Source organism: Hyperoodon ampullatus (genome assembly GCF_949752795.1).
Source record: "Hyperoodon ampullatus genome assembly, chromosome: 3".
NCBI lineage: Eukaryota > Metazoa > Chordata > Mammalia > Artiodactyla > Ziphiidae > Hyperoodon > Hyperoodon ampullatus.
Window position 1 is genome coordinate 46,242,102 of NC_136916.1, and position 21,939 is coordinate 46,264,040.

The window sequence follows — 21,939 nt, forward strand, 5'->3', positions numbered from 1 at the left end:
ACAAAAATGTTCAAAAGTTTTGTTCAACATACAAGAGTGATAGAAGAAGATTCATATTTATACTAATAAAAATGAGTTCTTAAAATCATTAAGTTTGAACTGTGGAGGAACTCTTAGAGACTTAATTATTTCCTTCTAAATTCCTCACTTTATGGAACAAGGAACTGAGACTCCAAAGGGTTAACATGCTTGCTAATAACTTAGCTGGTGGTTTACCAGGACCAGAACCCAGGTCTGGGGAACTGTTCCAACATTCATTTCATTATAATCTACCACTTCCACGATCCACATATAAAATACAAAAGGATTTTTGACGTGCTGATATTACAGTCTTAAGTTAATTTCTTATTGATTTTACTTCAGTTTAAAATACCAGGATAATTTAGGTATTTGATATTATAACTATAACCGTTTCACATAAGAATTACTAAAGCCATTATATCTTATCTAAAATAGTAGCAAAGTGACTTAGCCCACCTGTTGTACATTTTAATTCTACCATTTGAATGTATCTTCCTTCCGTTTTTCAACCATGACATTTTGGGTGAGGGGATTCCTTCTGCCTGACATACAAATCGAGCAGTACCAGCTCGAGGCCTCGTTAAACTTTCTGGCCATTCGATAAATGAAGGAGGAGCTATTTTTAAAGAAAAAAGAAAATATTTTTGTGGTCCAAACAGGAATGATATAGAGTCAAGGAAGAGTACAGCAAGTGACGCAAGTCCCACCCCTGAAAATATTTGACATTCTGAGCTTCCTGTCTACAATCTACATCTATCTATCTCTCCAGATGCCTTTTCTCTGCATTGCTCAGTTAATGTCCACTTTCCCCAGGCTTTCCCCATTGACACCATCTATACGAACACACTAAAAATATGTGTGCCATAATCCTAACTTAACCAAGCCCAATATACAGCCACTTGTGAATGCATGGAGACAATAGATTAAAATCTTAGACTGGTCAATGGGTATATGAATTTGTAGGTGGGTGAGAAAGAAATTAAAAAGGAAGCTTAAATTAACTAAGAAGGACCATAATGTTATAAAAGCAAACAGGATGGTAACTTCAGAGTGATTCTAGTTATATTTTAACATAGGGCTTTAATTTCCTCCTAAAATTCATCACTGGTTTACAATTTCATATCAACACTACAAAATTCAAGAAAAGTGGAAGTAAGCTACGAGATAAAACAGCAAATGTTAAAATGTAAGATTCTCCTGATTGCAGAAGGAAAGAAAACATACCTAATACAGTTAAAGTTGCCATGGCAACTGTAAAGTTGCGTGTGCCCGGCGTAGTGGCCCGACAAACATATACTCCAGCGTGTTGCAGCCTGATGTCAGATATCATGAGATTACCATTTCCAAGTACCCGAGTATTGAAGACATCAATGGACTTGTGATCTATTTCAAAGAGAACACTTCAGTTAAAACAATGTAACATGTGATCTAAAATTTGTCAAAAGATCACTATTCAAACAATCATTATCATAAAAAGTCTAAAATTTTCTATGCTAAAACTTTTCCTCTACACACTGAAATACCAGAAAGTTAAAAGCCACATAATTGCCAAACATATGTGCTGTATATAAAATAAACATGTTATCAGTTTCTCCCGTATGAACAAAGTTGAAGGAAAAGACTTTTTTTTTTTTCCTAAGACTTACCAAGACGGCTCCAAGAAATGATTGGTTTGGGATTTCCTGTGGCCGCACATTCTAAAACAACAGTCTGATGAAGAGACGTTGTTATGTTCTGTGGACCTGCTATAATGGCTGGTGTGTGGAAGGATTTAGACTCCTTACCTTTGAGATGGAAAAGGCAGGATGTAAGAAAAAATTATAAATAAGATATAATGAATGAAATGAGTTAAAATATCTGTTCTGAAGTTTTTCACTTTTTTCTTTTTTGAAAACAACTTTATTGAGATATAACTCACCCATTTGAAGTATGTAATTCAATGGTTTTTAGTACTTTCAGAGTTATACAACTATTACCATAATCAATTTTAAAACATTTTCATCACCCCAAAAAGAAACTCCATCCCATCAGCAATCACTCCCCAATCTCCTCTCCCCATAGCCTGACAACTACTTTGTGTCTCTGGATTTGTCTATTCCAGACATTTCATAAAAAAGGAACCATACATTATGCGGTCTTTTGGGACTGGCTTTTCACTTAACATAATGTTCAAGGTTGATCTAAGCTGCAGTATGTATCAGTACTTCATTTCTTTTTATTGAATAATAATAATAGATTAATACTTAATTAAATGGATAAGACACATTTTATTTATCCATTCATTGGTTGATGGACACTTAGGTTGTTTCCATATCATCCACTTTTAATTGAGGTTCAAACACTGACTTAATGCTTTCACTAATCTTGTTAGGAATTTATGTGACAGTGGGGAGAACAAAGAAGTGTGAGAGTGCTTTTGTCTTTATGCTTCATACCAAGAAGCTAATAGATACCACCTAAAATTAAAACATGGCATTAAAAATTTAATTTCAGTCTCAATGTTTCTGTGAAAAAATTTTTAGTCTTAAAGGATCTTTTAGGAAGTAATATCTCTTGTTTAGCGTAAACACTCATGTGAAGTTCAACAATGTCTTTAGGTCTGGTTTTCTTCCACTACATTCAAGCAAATTTAATTATTTAAAAATAAAAAACTATGGGCTTCCCTGGTGGCGCAGTGGTTGAGAGTCCCGCAGTGGTTGAGAGTCCGCCTGCCGATGCAGGGGACGCGGGTTTGTGTCCCGGTCCGGGAAGATCCCACATGCCGCAGAGCAGCTAGGCCCGTGAGCCATGGCCGCTGGGCCTGCGCGTCCGGAGCCTGTGCTCCGCAATGGGAGAGGCCACAGCAGTGAGAGGCCCATGTACCACAAAACAAAACAAAACAAAACAAAAAAAACTAGCATCTATGTATAATTCCATTTTAATAAAATAAATATTTCTTTCTTCATATTCATCTCTCAAGCTAGTTTCCCTTCTAACTATATTTATGAATGGCAAAATATATGAAATTATGTTCACTTAATGTCAACAGTGATAATCTCTGGATATGGAACTAGGGACATTTTTAAAATATATCTTTGTACTTTTTACACTGTTTAATGTAAAAGAAATTATTTTACTTTTACAGACATTACTCTTTAAAATAAAACATGCATCATTTCTACAAATGCAAATTATAATTTTTCTTAAAACAACAAACAGAAAAACCCAAACTGGAAACAAATGTATTTTTATTGACAATGGACAATTTTAGTGGAAATAGATGATTATTATTCTTTTTTGAGATTTTCTGTATTTTATATTTTAAAAACAAAAATGAAGTATTTACAAAACAAAAATTCAATCTTTCTTAAAGATGCTGACATTGACATATAAAACAAGTTAGTTTGAGAAGAAGCTTGCTTAAATAGATAAAAATGATCATTTTCCAAGTAGATAACAATAAAATTTAAATGTAATTAAAGTACTACTTTATGGCATACTATTATAGCCAGAGAAGGCAAATTAATAGCTGGTCCAATTAAAAACTGAAAAATCAACTTATGTGTGGTACCTGGAATCACTGTGAGCGAGGCCTCCATACTTTTACGTCTGTGGGCTACAGTAGCAGCAACACAACGGTAATTTCCAGCATCCTTTTGGTCAACATCATAGATCTGCAATACTCCTGTTGGTAGTGCAGTTACCCTGTCATGAGAGGGAAGATGATTAAACTCTCTGTAGTAGATTTTATATTTTATCTTAACATATATTCTATGATAAGAATTCATATACTCAACCTTTTAAAAATCCCAGATGCAATAATAAAGACTTTTAAAAATATTAGCTTGATTCAACTGTTTTCATTTTGGTTACTACAACTCTCTAAAACATAAGTAATTATGCTGCATCTCAGCAGTCCTCAACCTTTTTGGCACCAAGAACGGGTTTTGTGGAAGACAATTTTTTCCCCAGTCCCCCCAGGGATGATTCGAGCGTGTTACATTTATTGTGTGCTTTATTTCTATTATTATTACATTGTAATATATAATTAAATAATTATACAACACACCATAATACAAAATCAGTGGGAGCCCTGAGCTTGTTTTCCTGCAACTAGATGGTCCTATCTGGGGATGGTGGGAGACAGTGACACCTGAAGTGTGTTGCTTATGTCCTGTCTACTCTGTAAGATGCAACTTGATTGTCACTTGCCACTGACAGGGTTCTGATATGAGTCTGCAAGCAACTTATTTATTATGGTCTCTGTGGAGCCAAACCTCTCTGCTAATGATAATCTGTATTTGCAGCTGCTCCCCAGTGCCAGCATCACCACCTCGGCTCCACCTCAGATCATCAGGCAGTAGATTCTCATAAGGAACGTGCAACCTAGATCCCTCGCATGTGCCGTTCACAGTAGGGTTTGCGCTCCTATGGGAATCTAATGCTGCTCAGGAGGCGGAGCTCAGGCGGTAATGTGAGCCATGGGGAGCGGCTGTAAATACAGATGAAGCTTTGCTGCTCACCTGCCGCTCACCTCCTGCTATGCGGCCTGGTTCCTAACAGGCCACGGCAGGTAACAGTCCATGGCCCGGGGGTTGGGGACCCCTGCTGTATGTGATTTGGGAAATCTATCAGTGTAATTTTACACAGAATCTCACTTGACATTATAGCTTACATTTAGCTAACTGGTGGTCTAGAGTTTAGTATGATATTTTTCAAATACCTGATTTTTTGCCTATTAATATCTATGTACTCTCCAAGATATATCTGAATGTAAGTTTTTTTTTAAGCTCTTCCTTGAATAACTTTGTCCATCTTAGTTCTCTCTACCATTTCAGCAAATGATTTTTGCCTCCTAAGGAATATTACTACTCATTAGGATTGGAATCAAACTTTTGAAGTTGCTGCCGAGTTGACCCCTAAACTCCAACCACCTTCAGAGCACTAGGTGTGTGTATGCGCACGAGCGTGTGTGTGTGTGTGTGTGTGCGCAGTGTAGAGGGGGTTGGTAAGCAGAAGGCAGAGATGGAAGTGGGCAACCACCACTGCGTATATGGGAGACCCTTACACCAGCACTACTATCCCCAGCACTAAAAGTGTAATTCAGCTTCCTAAATCCTTGGGCTGCCATCCAGGTACTCAGGTGGTCCCATGATTGGAAAAGATGTTTGAGGAAAGGAACAAAGCACTAAGGTAGAGTATCTGAATTCTGATCTGAAACAAAAAACCAGGAACTATGCCCCATGTACCAGAGACTGATGATCTAATTCTTTGCCTAAGTTTGAAATGTCTTTAAGAAATTGGTTATTGTTACCATAAATGAAAATAAGCTCCACAGTGGTCTTTCCCCATATACAGTTTTATGATGAAGTCCTTGTCATTCCTGTATCATATTCAAAGAGAAAAGTTGTATTTACCTGTCCATAGTTACAGGTAGAGTTGTCCGATTTAATTCCCATGTTATGACTGCAGGAGGGTTTGATGAAATCTTGCATGCAAATCTAGCAACTCCACCTTCTTGGACCTCAGTAGAAATTGGCTGAACTTCAAATGCAGAAATAGCTATAAGATAAAGTTTGTCAAATACAGAATAAGTACCTGCACTATCATACTATACTTGGAAATAACATTATGCTAGATATTATTTATCAAACTTGAACTCCTGCCCAGACATAAGGCCAACTCAACTTAACAAGCACAAAGAGAAATTAAGGAATAATTTTAGAAATACCACTGGGCAGTTGTCCAGCTAAAGGAGTTTGGTTTTTCCCAAAATGAAATTCTCAAGAAACTCAGATCTATTTCAGAAAAAAATTAATATAACTGAAACAAAAATAAGCAATTACCAATGGTATGTAATGATATACTAAGCTGTGTAGTACAAATCTCAAACACTATTGTATTTCAGAGGAGAGGGAAATCAATAAAGACAGATTAGTCAGGTAAAAACCTTTTACAGGGATTGGTTGTGAATTGAGTTTTGAAGAACCCTTTGGGTTTAGATGGAAGGAGAAAAAAAAGACATTCCAGGTTAAAAGAGTAACATGAAGGCAAGCACAGAAGTAAGAAATGTGCAGCCTGCGTTCACAAGATTCTACGGTAACAGCCAGGACTAACTATTGTAGAATAAATCAGATAAAGGGTTCATGGAAAAGTGGAAGGAGAGTAGAGATAAAACAGATTTGTACCATGGTACAAATTAAGGCATCACTGAAAAGTTTTGAGCAAAGGAGTGTCATGAAAACAGTAGTGTCTGGGAAAAATTAATCAGGTATTGTTAGATAGGATGGATTGAAGAAAAAGAGCCTTAAATCAACAGACCAACAGGCTGTTTAAATCAAAATGAAAGAACTGGGTGGTGGCAGTGAGAATGGAGAGATTTTATAGGTATAATGAAAACAAGAGACTTGGTTCTTATTAGACAGACATGTGACTCCATGTCTGGGATCAAATGAGGTTGGTATTGATGGAGCAGGATGAGAGAGGAAAGAGTGAAGACAAATGATGTGTCTGATGAATAAAAAGGTACACAGACTCGAGAGACTATCTTTAGACTTAAATAAGTCTTAAATGTTGATATTTTCTAGATAATTCTTCTTTAGTATTCTAGACAAGCCTCTAGGAACTGGTCATCATGTCCACGGTTTCACATTTTGATGGAGTCCAGACTCCAGGTAATAGTGTAGCTTGCCTTCCCTCTACGAAGTCTCCCAGGATATAAAGAAAGGGCCCCAATGATAGTCTTACTCCCCATCCTCAAACTCCAGTTCAAAAAATAAATATGCCTCTACAATTTACCAATAAAATGAGAAATTATGAAGAAAAATAGAAGGAATAAGGGCTAGGTGCCTTATGCTTCATTAGACTGGGAAGGGTAAAAGGTCACAGAAGACTAACAAATTCTGCCTTGGACTTGACTTCATTAATCTGTAAATGAATCATGGGCCTTTAGAGGTATGGAACAAAGACAGTGAATAAAATGAAAATATTCTTAGGAGTATCAACTTCCAAGGGTGGAGTGGGGGTAAGTTAATACTTTATTTATGTAGGTAACAAAATATTCCTACTTCTTTAAGAACACTGGTTTTCAAACTGCTGTTGTCAGTGGACCCACAAGGTCAAAAGCATTTTTATGATAATCATCCTTTGCCTTTTTCACTTTTCATTTCTGTTGAGTATATAGTGTTTCCAGAAGCCACATGATGGGTGATAAAGCAACAGACCTAATGCAGTGTGAGAATCCAGCTGTCTTCTATTAAGCTAATTAAAGAGATTTGGGCAAATGTAAAACAATGTCACTCCTCTCACTAAAATGTTTTGGAAAATAGCTACTTTTCATTAAATGTATATGTTAATATATAATTGATCAATGTTTTCATTTCAAAATTAATTAATGAATATTTTTTAAATTTCTAAGTTTCAATTTCTAATAATAAAGTATCAATAGATATAACCCATATAAACAAAAGCTCTTTGAGGTCCTCAAGAAGTTTTAAGCATATAAAGAGTGAGACTAAAATGTTTAAGAATCACTATTCAAGAACACCAAACTCTCAAAATCAATAGTTTTTCTTTTTAATTGCTTCTGTAATCACTTTCTAGGATATTAATCTATTTACAAACAAATAACAATGTAAGCTTATCTTTCATTTAATTAAACTTTTGTCGAATATATTCATATTTCGGGGGAATTAAGACCTAAGTTTTGAAAAGTTTAATGCCTGCTTTATGAATTATTAATTGCTCTTGATTCTATATTTATTTTTTCCATGTGTGAGGAGGTGACCTTTAGCTTTAGTTGTCATTGATAATCCCATCTATATTCAATTTACAGACTTCAAAGTGGGAATTTTTATCTTACTCTTTCCCAGCATTTACCTCCCCAGATTGAAATATCTAATATAGGTTAACTTTTCTTCATAAACCAGTAGTTCCTCCAACCCCATCTATTTAAACAATTTCTTCTTCCATTATCCCATTACAATCAATCAAGCACCTAATTCAGTATGTTTTATCTGATACACATACATATGAGACATATCTCTATCTATCAATATACATCTCATATCTGACTTCTCTCCATCCCTAATAGTACTCTTTTTTTATTCAGGTCCTTATCACCTACTGCCTGAAAGTCTTGCTGGAGTGTCTTAGGTGAGATCTGTCCTGACAACAGAGTTACCTTCCAGAGTGATGGTCATAAAATACAAATTTGATTTGTGTTACTGATGAATTATTTAGTCCCTGCAAAACTCTGTCACTTTGTATTCAACCACTTGAAATTATGTTCCACGGACACAACTATTTCTAATTCTCTGAATATACTATATTTCACACTTCTGAGCATTTATATGACTTTCCTTCTCTTTCAAATATCCTAGGTCTCTTTGTCCAGCTGATGAAATCCTATCATTTAAAGCCTAGTTCTCTTGTCTGAACCTTTGGGAAGCTGTTCCTGACCTTTTTCTCTACTTCTGTAAAACCTTTATTGCTACTTTTATCCCACAGTATTATAGTCACTTATTCACAAGTCTTTCTCCCATTCTACACTCCGAGCTCAATGAGGCTGAGTAGTGGGTCATATACTTTGCAGGATCCCTTAAGTCAATGAATGGCACAGACTTGGCACTAAAACAATACTTGTTGAATTAAACTGAAATTTTAAAACTGTTTTCCAATTCTATTAGGTCTTTAAACAAAGTAACCAGAAATGTACAGAGTTTCCCAGGTATAAATACCAAGGCTTGGGATGAGAAGAAAATAACGCTTTTTATTATTTTGTTTGCTATAACTCTAAACAACCCCCCATACTTCAGTGTATTATTTTTAGAGACAAATATGTGTCCCTCCTCTCTTAAAGGATTTTTATAAAGATTAAAGAAACCAACATAGTGAGGGCTTTTTATATATTATAAAACTTTTTATCAGTGTTGAGATTACTGAGAACAATATAATCACTCTGTTGCCTTGAGTAATTTCCCTCCAACCACTTAGGCACTTCAGAGTTGTTTTCACTCTGAATCTCATCTAATCAATCAAACAATATGATGCCTCTGAACCACTACCTTTACTTTGAGCAATTCCCTCTCTTTCCCAGACAAATAAGTCTATGAAACCCCTAAGCGTTTTTTACTATAAAAACTAAACTAATTTTGCACTTTAGGTCAAATGGGCTAGAACTCTGGAGTCACAAAAGTCTGAGAACTAAAACATAAATGGATGTATCCTGTAATACAGCAAGGATATTTATTTATTTTTGGTGGTGTGTGTGTGTGTGTGTGTGTGTGTGTGTGTGTGTGTGTGTGAAACAACTTTACTGAGATATAATTCACATTGCATGTGATTTACATTCCATAATTCACCCATTGAAAGTATACAATTCGATGGGTTTTAGTATATTCACAGAGCTTGTGACCATCCCCATAATCAATTCTAGAATATTTTCATCACTTCAGAAAGAAATCCCATATCCTTCAGTTATCACTCCCTAATCTTCCCACCCCCTCCCCACCCCAGCCCTAGGCAATCTTTAACCTAGTTTCTTTCCCCCTCCTTCCAGCTTTATTGAGATATAACTGATAAACAGCATTGTGTAAGTTTAAGGTGTACAACACCGTGTAAGTCTGAGGTCTGATACACGTATATATTGGGAAATGATGACCACAATAAGGTTAGTTAATACATCCATCAAGTAAGACTATTTCTTGATCCCACTCTGGTTTTCATCAAGTTATGAAGCAAGTACTGTATAAAGATTTCTTTTTTTTAATCCTCAAAAACACCTTTATACTTAACATGTCTAACTTCTTGGTCTCTTCTGAACCAACCTGCTGGCAAAATGATTTTGCCCAGAGAAGACCAAGCAAGATATTCCTTGGGATTTTCATCAGTACCTCTGAGACTGAAGAGAAAGAGGCAAACATGACTCAACCATAAAAATAAGTTCCTTTTTTCCTTTTGTAACTCCTCCATCTGGGTGCTACCCGCTTCCTCTGCCCTCGCCTCTGGGAACCTGATATATCTGTGTTTTTTATTTCTCTCTCCTGCATATTTAAAATCTTCTTCTCCTGACTCCTTCCTTCAGCTTATAAAAGTGATTAAGGACTTCCCTGGTGGTCCAGTGGGTAAGACTCTGCGCTCCCAATGCAGAGGGGTCCCAGGTTCTATCCCTGGTGGAGAACTAGATCCCACATGCGTGTCGCAACTAAGAGTCCACATGCCACAGGGAAGACCCCACATGCCGCAATTAAGACCCAGAGCAGAATGAATGAATGAATGAATATTTTTTAAAAAAGTGATTCTCTCCCAAACTCAAAACACAAAGAGAACAAAACTCCAGGCCTATCTTTAGAACACAAATCCCTCAAGCAGCTATCCACTCTCTCTCTTCCCCATGGCATCAAAACTTCCCTAAAAAATAGTCAGTTTGGGCTTCCCTGGTGGCGCAGTGGTTGAGAGTCCGCCTGCCGGTGCAGGGGACATGGGTTCGCGCCCTGGTCTGGGAGGATCCCACATGCCGTGGAGCGGCTGGGCCCGTGAGCCATGGCCGCTGAGCCTGCGCGTCCGGAGCCTGTGCTTCGCGCACCGGGAGAGGCCACAACAGTGAGAGGCCCGTGTACCGCATTAAAAAAAAAAAAAAAAAAAAGTCAATTCTAGCTGTCTCCCCTTCTTCCTCTCTGATGCGATGCCTCAAACATCTAATCTGCCTTCTTCCCCTATTATTTTATTGAAACAGTGTCTATGACACTGTGCACTCCTATTTCTCTCACACCCTCTGAGGCTCTCCTTCCTCCTCCTGCCCTCCCTTCTAGAGTTCTCTGTTCTTTTCTCTCTCCATATTCTCCTTGGGTGATCTCATCCCCTTTCAGTTTTCAACTACATCCATCTGTTGCTTCGGAGTCCCCAGACTACATCTCCAGCTTAGATCACCACGCTCAGAGCTTCATACCCATGGCTCCTACTGTCTACTGGACTTCTTCACCTGGAAGTTATAAAACATACTTCAAACTCATCGTGCCCCAAATGAAATCATCTTCTTTCCTCCGAGCCTGTATCTCTACCTCAGTCGGTCACACCACTGTGCAGCGACCCACCCTGCACTCTCTTCAATAAATCACCACTTCCCACTGATTTTAACTCCTAAACATATATTAAACCCATTCCTGTATCCCTGTCCCAACATTTCTCAATGGAAGCACTATAACAGTCTCTTGTCTGGTCTCCTTGCTCTCATTTTCCCTCTTCCCCTTTCACAAACATCCTCCAGACATACAACGGTGTTTGATATGGGCTGCATTTGACTCGTAAGTGGCTTCCATCTATCAATTCAAATGCTCTTGTAAGTCAAACCATTACTGCTAAAACCACCATGAACAACACAATCTCACAAAGAATGTGATTCAATTTTAAATGCTGTCCAAAAGCACTGTCTTAGTCACCCTCCTTCTAAATCTTTAAACTGCTTAGCCTAATTACTAGAAAAACTGAATGTACGTATATATCTTTGTTACATCGAAAGGAACTGATATTTTTCTTTCTACTAACTATATATTTTTAACTCTTTTTCACTGGGTACATTCTCGATAAACAAGATTTGTCAGCAGGCTTTTAACAACCCCTCCTCACCAAAAAAAGTAGTTTGGCATCAATTACTCCCAAACTATTTATATGGTAAGTATGCAACAGTATTTAAATAGTCAGTGTAAAATAGTTACATAAAAAAGTGAATATTTATGCTATTAAAGGTATACATTATAACTATGACACAGAAGTTAATCTCCATAAGTCATATATTAACATCAATCTCACTATTTTATAATCAAACCATTCATCTAATGTGTAGTTAACCCATGTAGACAGGCTTTGAATCAAGCAATTATTCATAAAACAATGGGCCAGATTAACTGTCTCCCTATTCCAGAAAAGGATTTTAATCACACTTATTTTAGAACAATTTTAGACTAAAGTAATCTCTTCTAAATTCATTCATTCAACAATTGTTTATTCAGTACCTAGTATGTTCAAGATGCCAAGGATCCAATGATGAACAAAACTAACAGAGGCTCTACCCTCAGGGATCTTTGTCTAGCAATGGAGAAAGGCATTGAACTAAATGACTATGCAAGTATATAGTAATTTCAAACTGTGATAAATGCTATGAAGGAAAATTATGGAATATTATGAAAGCACAGAACAGAGGTTATGATGATGACAGAAATAACTATAGGTTAACATATACTTTATTGCAAGGCAGCAAGTACATTACATATTCTAGTTTATTTAATCCTCACAACTATTATTACCCCCGTTTTCAGTTCAGGAAACTGAGACACAAGGAAATTAGCAACTTCCTTAAGGTTCTGCAGCCAGTGAGGTGAGGGTGCGATCTGAATCCAGGTAATCTCCAAAGATCCCATGTGAATTCTCTCAGTAAAAGCTTGAGATTCTCAAACTTTCTGTGGAAGGCAAAACTTACTGGTTCTACTTCCAAGCAATTCTGCTGCTCAAATAGAGGCTCATATGCACTGGCTTTCTAGCTGGGTAAGAATATACGTTAAATTCCCAAATTTCCAAAACAAATAACACCTTTAAACTCTGGTGTACTAGGATTTTGAAACTATGGGTCTCATCTCAAGTAGTATTATTTCCATTTCTAGGAATCTGTTAAAGATAGGAAAGATAGATATATGCATGTAAATTGAATCAGTCTAAAATTTATTTAGGAATCAAGTATTTTAAGTATTATAGATCTTTTATTTATTTATTATTTATTTTTGACTGCGTTGGGTCTTCGTTGCTGCGCACAGGCTCTCTCTTGTTGTGGCGAGCAGGGGCTACTCTTCATTGCGGTGCACGGGCTTCTCATTGCAGTGGCTTCTCTTGTTGCAGAGCACGGGCTCTAGGCGTGCAGGCTTCAGTAGCTGTGGCACGTGGGCTCAGTAGTTGTGGCTCATGGGCTCTCGAGCACAGGCTCAGTAATTGTGGCACACGGGCTTAGTTGCTCCGCAGCATGTGGGATCTTCCCTGACCAGGGATCAAACCCGTGGAGGAATCAAGCATTTCTTTTAAATCTATTTTTAAAAAACTAGTTTACCTCATGGGAGTATTAGCTATTCCTTTATTATTATTTTCCTAGTTCTAAGCCCATGTACATTTGATCATCAAACAGTCAAATACCTATAGAGAGATACTGCTTAGAGGCAGGGAGACCTGTTAAGAGGCCATTATAAAGAGGAGGATAGACCAGCTGTGGGTTTCAATGATGGCAGAGATGACGGGAATGGAAGACAGGGCACATACAAAAGATGCTGTGCATTGAACAACACGATGTGGCCACAAGGTATTCAAGGGAAACAGGAGGAAAGACCCGAGTCATTCTGAGGTTTCCGGCCTACACACCTGGAAGGTTGGGGGATACTATGGTGCCTGAACAGAGAATGTAGGAAGAGAGATTGGATGGACTGATGAATCTGCATCACAGATCCTCATTTGACGAGAATGAAAAGAAACTGGCCATGCTAAGGAAGACTGGGAAACCATAAAATGAGGCCAGAGATTAATAATGTCAACAGTTTCAAATATCTATTCATCCTGATTTTTATTTTTATTTATTTTTAATTTTTAAAAATATTTATTTATTTTATTTTTTGGGCTGCATCAGGTCTTAGTTGCAGCACACAGGATCTTTTGTTGAGGCATGTGGGATCTTTCGTTGTGGCACACGGTATCTTCGTTGCAGCTCTCGGGCTTATCTCTAGTTGTGGCGTGCAGGTTTTCTCTCTCTAGTTGTGGCGTGAGGGCTCCAGGGCACGTGTGCTCTGTAGTTTGTGGCGTGTGGGCTCTCTCGTTGAGGCGTACGAGCTCAATAATTGTGGTGCACGAGCTCAGTAGTTGTGGCGTGCGGGCTTAGTTGCCCCACAGCATGTGTGATCTTCGTTCCCTGACCAGGGATTGAACCCACGTCCCCTGCATTGGAAGGTGGATTCTTTACCACTGGACTACCAGGGAAGTTCCCATCCTGATTTTTAAACTAATGGTTCACGTTAGGCTGTGGTTAAGATTTAAAGAAAGATATGCATGAGTTTTTATAATAGTGGCCTATAAAAATAACAATGTATAACATGTAAAATTATTGGAGAAAAGGATTTCCTACTTCTGAGGCTCTGTTGCAATGAGATTAGGAGAAAGTGTTTACTGTTTTTCCAATCTTAACTTATTTTCATTTCTTGATGACAGAAATTAAGGCATTAGAAAACTGAGGTAAATGATATTAAAACTATGGTAAAATTTAAGCTTAGCTGGTTTAAAGAAAATCAGGAAAAAATCCAGTACAATACAGGGCATAATTTATGGAGGTGGGGAAGCAAGCAGCATAGCCTTAAGGTTAAGAGTGCAGATATTAAGATCTAAAGATCTGGGTTAGAATCACAGCTTTGCATGCATGAGCTGTGTGCCCCTGAGAAGTTACCCAACTCCATGCCTCAGTATTCCCCAGTAAAATGGGGATAATAAAACTTTATAAGAATATTTTAAGAATAACATTAAATTATATATACATAAACATGTACACACATACACACACACACACACAATAATATAAGCAGGTACTTAGGCACTGCTTGGCACCTAGTAAACTCCTAGCAGTGGTACCGGAAGTAGTTAATAGTTACAGGATATCTTGCTATGAATACACTGGTTTTGCTTTCAGAACGATAACTTAAAGAAAGTCAAACAAAGGATGTTAGTGACCATTATACAATAAAAATAAATTTTAAAGCCCTAACAAAGGTAGAGGTACTCTAAGATTTTAAATTTTCTTTTTTTTCTACTAAGCCAGACTATGTAGCTTTTACATAAAGGTACATAAAGTGTAGAGAAACAGGGACTTCCCTGGTGGTCCAGTAGTTAACAATCTGCCTTCCAATGCAGGGGACGCCAGTTCAATGCCTGGTTGGGGCAACTAAGCCCGTGCACCGCAACTAGAGAGCCTGCATGCCGCAGCTACAAAACCCATGTACTCTGGAGCCCGTGTGCCACAACGAGAGAGAAGCCCAAGTGCCGCGATGAAAGGTCCCACAAGACGCAACGGAGATCCTGCATGCCACAACTAAGACCCAACGCAGACTAAATAAATAAATATAATTTTTTTAAATGTAGAGAAACAGAAATAATTTTCCCATTTTTAATGTGAAAAGATAAATTATTTGAAGAGGATAAACTCCCCTACTTCAATGATGAAATAATAAGGGGCTACATTACAAGAGGATCTCTAGCTGTGGAATTATGTATTTTGTATTTATATTTTTTCCTACAAAACAACATAATTAAGAAAAATTAATGACATTTAAAAATAAATTTTGTATGCCTTATGGTGCATAGATTGAAGGAAGAGTCTGCATAAATTTTCTACCATTGCTCCATTACCTGATAAAATCCCTCATGCTGGGACTTCCCTGGCAGTCCAGTGGTAAAGACTCCATGCTTCCACTGCAGGGGGCATAGGTTTGATTTCTGGTCAGGGAACTAAGATCCCATATGCTGTGAAAGGAGGCCAAAAAGAAAATCCCTCATCCTTAATTTTTATCTGCCTTTTTAGTACTTTGAGCTTATCATTCTTTGGGTAGCTATCACCCATGATCTATGGATGCTTGATTCCCTCCCCAGTCAGTGCCTTCAATGTGAAAAATGATGAGAAAAAGAACATCTGAATAAAATCCACTTTTCAATAAAAAAATTACTTAAAAATTTGTATCAAAACTTAGACACTTCAGAAAAGCATGCACAAATATGATATATCATGAGAGTCTTAAACTTTGTTTCTCGGCAAGTATTTGTTTTTCTATTTTAATTTTTTTAAGTGTGGTGTTAAACTGAGTAAATGAATACATCCTTTACAATGAGTATTAAGTCCCCCCTAAAATTTAGACAAACTATTTTCGGCATTATCAAAACATTCCATACTTATACAAGGCAAAACAAAGATTTGTATTCTTATGCAAATCTTGATCCCGCCTTGATGTCGACTTCATTTCTGCCAGTTAGGTATGATTTTACAAGTCTACAGCCTTCTTGTGAAACCTGACCTCTTTCTTCCCTCCCCAGTCAGTGCTAACATAAACCAAGAGCCCCACAAGAAGTCATTAAGGCAGTGCTGTTAAGAGGCCAGAGCTCTATAAAATAGGCAAGAAACAAGATCTCAAGAAACATGCACCGTCCTCAAAAACAACCTTGCAAACACAATAAATGTAAGTGCCTATTTTATTTGTGACTTCCTCCTCTTCACCTGTCTACTTAATCATTTGCTTCTATGATTTACAGTCAGAAAAAAAAAAAAGGATCAAAATGCTAAGAGGAAAAAAAATGTTAAGAAGAAAATGTTCTCCCAACTTTTATTTGATCAGAAACCAACATATTAATGTTTCCACCTTGGAAATGTATGACTGTAATATTAAACTAATGCCCCATTCATGCTTCTTAAAAGTTGCATTGAATAAAATACTTGATACATGTTGATGTTAAAACCAACTAAAAATTATGAATACACAATCTGAAATGACAAGCCATCCAGTAATTTAAAATAAGTTCACAAACTAGTCCCTAATGTAAGAAAACATAATTTTCTTTTGTAAATTACATTTAAAATATTCTTTTACTAAACAGAAAAAACTTCAGTTGGTGAGAACCTGAATGCAGGGTTTACACTGGTGGTCCTAACGCTGCACATCAGCCAGGGGGTCTGGAGGCCTCAGCTGGTCAAGGACTATACCAGTTGCTACCACCCCACCCCTCTTGGGGGAGTCCTAAATAGCCAGTAGTCATGTTCCAATACTTCTGTGCTGTTTCCATGGCTCTAAGTCACCAATCAGTAGCTCTGGAGAAATCTATAAATAGCTCATCAAGGAAACGAGGAGATTTCTATCTCACTCAAATGTCCACTAATTTCAGAGTTAGTTATGGAGTTTTATGTATATTAGCTTAAAGTTTATTTCTATGAAACTGGTCTTTCAAATCATTCATTTGTCTACTCCAGGATTTACTAATCAAAACATAGTTATAACTTCTTACCTCATCAGGTTCAATTCACTTTGAGTCTTCAAACTTGAAGACTGACCTGCAACTAACAGGAAGTAAACAAGAGACCTGATCCAGTGTTTAATCAAACCAGGGTAACTGATGCTTTACTTACTGAGATAAAAATCAATCAAGGTACAAGTTTCAAACAGAAATTGAAAACTTATTATAGCCTTAAGACTAGGCAAGAAGCTATTTGAACTTTTTAAAAGTTATTTTACAGAAAACAATTCATCTGTTTAATAAAAATAATGTAATGCGATCATTACATCTTGCATATCGACCTGTTTTTTAAAATCTATACTGAGTATGCAACAGCTATTGTATAAGTGGTTTATTATCTGACTTCTGGTGAATTTAGCATCCTGCTTGAATCTATGGCAATTCTGACAACCAGATGCTAAGAGGTATACATTTGCTTTTCAAAGGAAATGTTTAAATCAAAATGTGTCCAAATAAATATAAACAAAATGAAGGCTGGAAACTTTGTAACAAAGTTGGGAACAGGGACTTTCAGAAATAGTTGCTATATGCAAACTTCCCACAGACTAGATTATTTTTCTGTCTATTCCTACTGTATCCATATTGAAAGATACCTTTAATAACATCTGAGAATTCTTTGCTTCTTTGATATTTTATCAAGCCTATCCTGGCAAATGCCAGACTTGGCACTCCCCAAACTCAATTTCTTTGTCTGGAAAGAATGACACAAAGCTCTTCAAGTCCCCACTGTCATCTGGGCCACTCAGTGCTGTTCAACAATTCTCTTAACTCATATTAAGAATTGGTTTCAGAAATGCTCTACCTTTCCAATTTATTCAAATCCCCAGTCACTTTTAGCCTAAACTGTAAATTACCTGAGTTTAGAGACATGTCTTACTCGTCTGTATATTGCTAGAACAGTGGCCTGTATACAACAGGCACTTGATAAAGGTTTCTTAAGTAAACTCAGTGAACTACATCACCACCTACCCCTTAATTACATCAAAAAAAACTCTGCCTCTTATCTCCCTGAAAAGATTAACGTAATTTTGGCTATATCACTCCTCACTGTATAACCCAGAGCAAGTTACTTTTTTTTTTTTTTGGCCTCACCAGGCAGCTTGCATGTGCAGCCTGTTCCCCGACCATGGATTGAACCTGGGCCCACGTCAGTGAAAGCGCTGAGTCCTAACCACTGGACCGCCAGGGAATTCCCTACTTATTCTTCATAAACACATTCTGTTATGTCACATAGGATTCTTAAAAGAGTTTTATGAATTCATCAGGCATTGAGTGTAAAGGGCTTAGGACAGTGCCTGTAACATTAAAAGCACCTTGACCTACACCTAATACCTTATGTAAAAATTAACCCAAAATGGGTCACAGAACTAAATGTGAAACACAAAACTATAAAACCTTTAGAAGAAAACATAGAAAAATCTTTGTGACCTGGGTTAGGCAAATAGTTCTTAGATAGGACATAAAAAACACAATCTGTCAAGGAAAAAAATTGTAAATTGGCTTCCATCAAAACAAAAAAACTTCTGCTCTTGAAAAAAAAACTGTTAAGAGAATGAAAAGACAAGACATAAACTGATGAGGATGTGGGGTACCTGGAACTCTCAAACACTGCTGATGGGAATGCAAATTGGTACAGTCACTTCGGAAAATAACTTGGCAATTTCTTATAAAATTATATACACACTTACTGCATTCTCACCTTAAATATTTACTCAATAGAAATGAAAATTTATGTTCATGCAAAAACCTGTACAAGAAAATTGATCAAAGCTGCATTCACATAATTGCCCCAAACATAAATAACCAAAATGTCCTTCAACTTCAACTGGTGGATGGATAAACTGCAGTAAATCTATACTATGGAAACCTGCTCAGCAATAAAAAGGAAAGAACTACTGAAACACTCAACAACATATTCAATAGTTAAATCTCAAGGCACTGTGCTAAGTGGAAGAAGCAAGACCCAAAAGGTAACATAATGTATAATCTCATTTATATGACATACTGGAAAATGCAAAATACAGTGGCTTCTAGGAGTCAGGAGGAGGGAAGGGTATGACTACATAGGCAACATGAGAGAAGGTTTGGGGCAATGAAACCATTCCGTATCCTGAGCTTGGTGAAGGTTACACAACTGTGCATATGCTAAAACTCATAGAACTGTGGACCCAAATAATTTTCACTGTATGTAAATTTAAAAATAAATTTCAAAAAGGCTATGTTCCTTATAAAACAGAGAGACTTTTAATTTTCTCATCACTCTTAATAAAGAATTATAAATTAAGCAAGTTGACAGTACACATCAATTTTAAATGCCAAATCCTGCAGACCATCTTCACTTCTGTGAGGATGCACCTGACTTTCCCAAATAAAACTACAGAACTCTTACACACTCCCAGGATCTTGGAGTATCCTGTTTGTCTCACTGTTTTATAAGCTCTACTTTCTGCTTCCACCACAAGACAGAATCTGTCTTTTCATCTTCATATTCCTGGCATAACACCATAGATACAAAAGGCCCTGATAAACACACGAATAAAATATGTCCTAGGGTACATATACATTCAGTTCAGTCATCACCCCCTTCATCTGGAGTGCATTCAGTATAATGTGCACACAATAATAATCTGAAGGACTAACATGGTGGACCTAAGTTTACATTATCTTTAGAATACTATACATGAAAAGTATATAGAAAAATATGTATCCTAATAACTAGAAATGAATCTATGTTCCTGAGGAACAGGAGGAATAAGGAACCTACAGTCCTCCTATCCCTTCACCTACTGAAGTGGTGGGAGAGCAGTCACACCTCTGCTGAGAGGCCAGAAGAGTGGGGAGTCAGTAAGGCAACACACACACACACACACACACACACACGCATACACCTGAACAACCAGCCTTTTCCAGGTAGCCCAGCCCAGCTCCCTGCCTCTTGATGTCAGCAGCACACTACAGGACTGCAACTCCTGCACAGACCTTATTCACAGGCTGATGACCCAGCATATCCTGCAGACACTTGTCAGCTCTAGGCCTCCTGGCATTCTGAGCCCAGCTTGGAGAATCTCATAGTATTCAACCTGACACAGATGCCATCAGGCCAGGCTTGAAATTGTTTAGAATTTGGTCCTGGAACCAACTGGTTTGATCCAAGGTATCTCACATGAGAAACAGATTTTCTAGATTAGCTACAGGGTTCTGGAATTCTTGTTTGACCAAGACTGCTGAACATCTGAGACCTCCTTCAGTATTAAACTGTCCCACTGCATGCTAAAATAAAGGTGTGTTGTTTTGCACACACATCTGTGCCACATTTGCACTTCCACTCTCCTAAAGCAAAGGTGAAAAGTTATTTGAATGAAGATTTTCAGTGTTGAAGTCACAACCACTTCTGGCATCTTCACCTACAGCTAATATACGGTTCTCTTTAGCTGCACCTGGACTTATGTTCTGCTGAATTGATGGTGCTTCCCCCTAAAGAGATCAGCAGTAAGTAGAGAATAACAGGCAATTAGGGTGGCTTCTCAGGACCAAATCATAAAGAACACCATAAGTAGATGTGGAAATGTGATGCTATAAGAGAAAGAGTTTGTCTTGGTAGGAATTTAACAAAGAGATTAGGAAGAAGGAAAAATCACACATCTAGCAAATAAATAGGAGCATGCTGTCAACAGGAAAAATGCAAGGAAATAAAAAACAGTTTTCTATAATTGTTTAACCATAATAAAATTACTACCAACATTCCGTGTCTTCCATTCTAGAGCTGATAAAATGAAAATAAACCACTATTCACTTTGCCTTTCATATTTCCCAACTGTTACTTAATCTTGAGTTAAAAATTTTTTTTTTATATAATCAGTCTCCATATGGTACTCTCATAATCTAGACAGAATCCTGTTAGTTTGGGAGTAAAGTCTGATCTCACTTTGAAAGACATCCCCAACTGGGATTTTCCTCTTCTCAAATTATCTGTCTTCCCAGCGACAGTGTGTGGTCACAGAAGTGTATGAGACATGCTAATGCATTTATCAAGTGATTATTCTTGGCCCCTCTGCTGGCAAAAACAAGCAGGAAATGGTACAGAAAAAACATGCATAGTAAGCCACATTAACCAGCTTCAAAGCCGTTCAACTTGTGTGGCTCCTATGAATTCAAGGGGAAGAGAAAAAGTGCTGTTGCTTTGTCTTCTCCAATACTACTTCCCCTTCAGCGTTTGCCAAGTGATTGCCTTATATTGCCTAATCCAAGAAATGCCTTTCTTATGCCTTGTTGTCATTCCATAAAGAATTAGTTCTGCTTAATAGCTCAACTGTGCAGGAAGAACATTCCATGCAATTTTACACTTTGCATCAGTCAGAGAAACAGAAGGATCAAAAAAGCATTAAGAAGAGTGAGGTTTTGTAACAAAATTCATGTCACTTAGCAACTTCATCCGTTTACAAATTTATAATGGGGAAAAAAATCACAAAATCCATCAAAATTAAAGGAAAAATATTCCTACTAGGGTTAGTTTTGCTTTTCCAAGTGATTATCTAAAGAACATTTACAACAATTCAAGAACTGCAGTGTATTAAATTATTTGTTGATAAACCTTGCAATATTCTTTTCCACTGTTGTTTTATATGTTGCTTTCTCAGATTATAAAAGGCCTGGTTTTCCTTTCTCTTTCACATAATAAACTGGCACTCAGTGGATATTTAGTAAATGCCTGTTTAACAATACAATTCATTAAAGTTTACATAATCATAATTTATTAGATTAATTAAATGGTCTACATATGAAACTCAATTCATAAACTGGGAATCAATCACTATGAAATGTCTGGGTATCTCTTTCATCTTCTAAGAGCTGTTAAAGACGAAGCCT

General features: G+C 37.2%; 1 protein-coding gene across 1 annotated transcript in view; it reads right to left on the reverse strand.

Annotated features, from left to right (window-relative positions):
* PRTG (protogenin) overlaps positions 1-21,939 on the reverse strand; it is a gene marked incomplete at both ends in the record, with an annotated part of 133,630 nt that overhangs the window by 70,438 nt on the left and 41,253 nt on the right. The window contains 5 exons of the mRNA XM_079700882.1: positions 478-637; positions 1,246-1,404; positions 1,668-1,805; positions 3,572-3,705; positions 5,418-5,562. Coding sequence (XP_079557008.1) covers positions 478-637; positions 1,246-1,404; positions 1,668-1,805; positions 3,572-3,705; positions 5,418-5,562 — 736 coding nt within the window. The remainder of the gene's footprint in view (positions 1-477; positions 638-1,245; positions 1,405-1,667; positions 1,806-3,571; positions 3,706-5,417; positions 5,563-21,939) is intronic.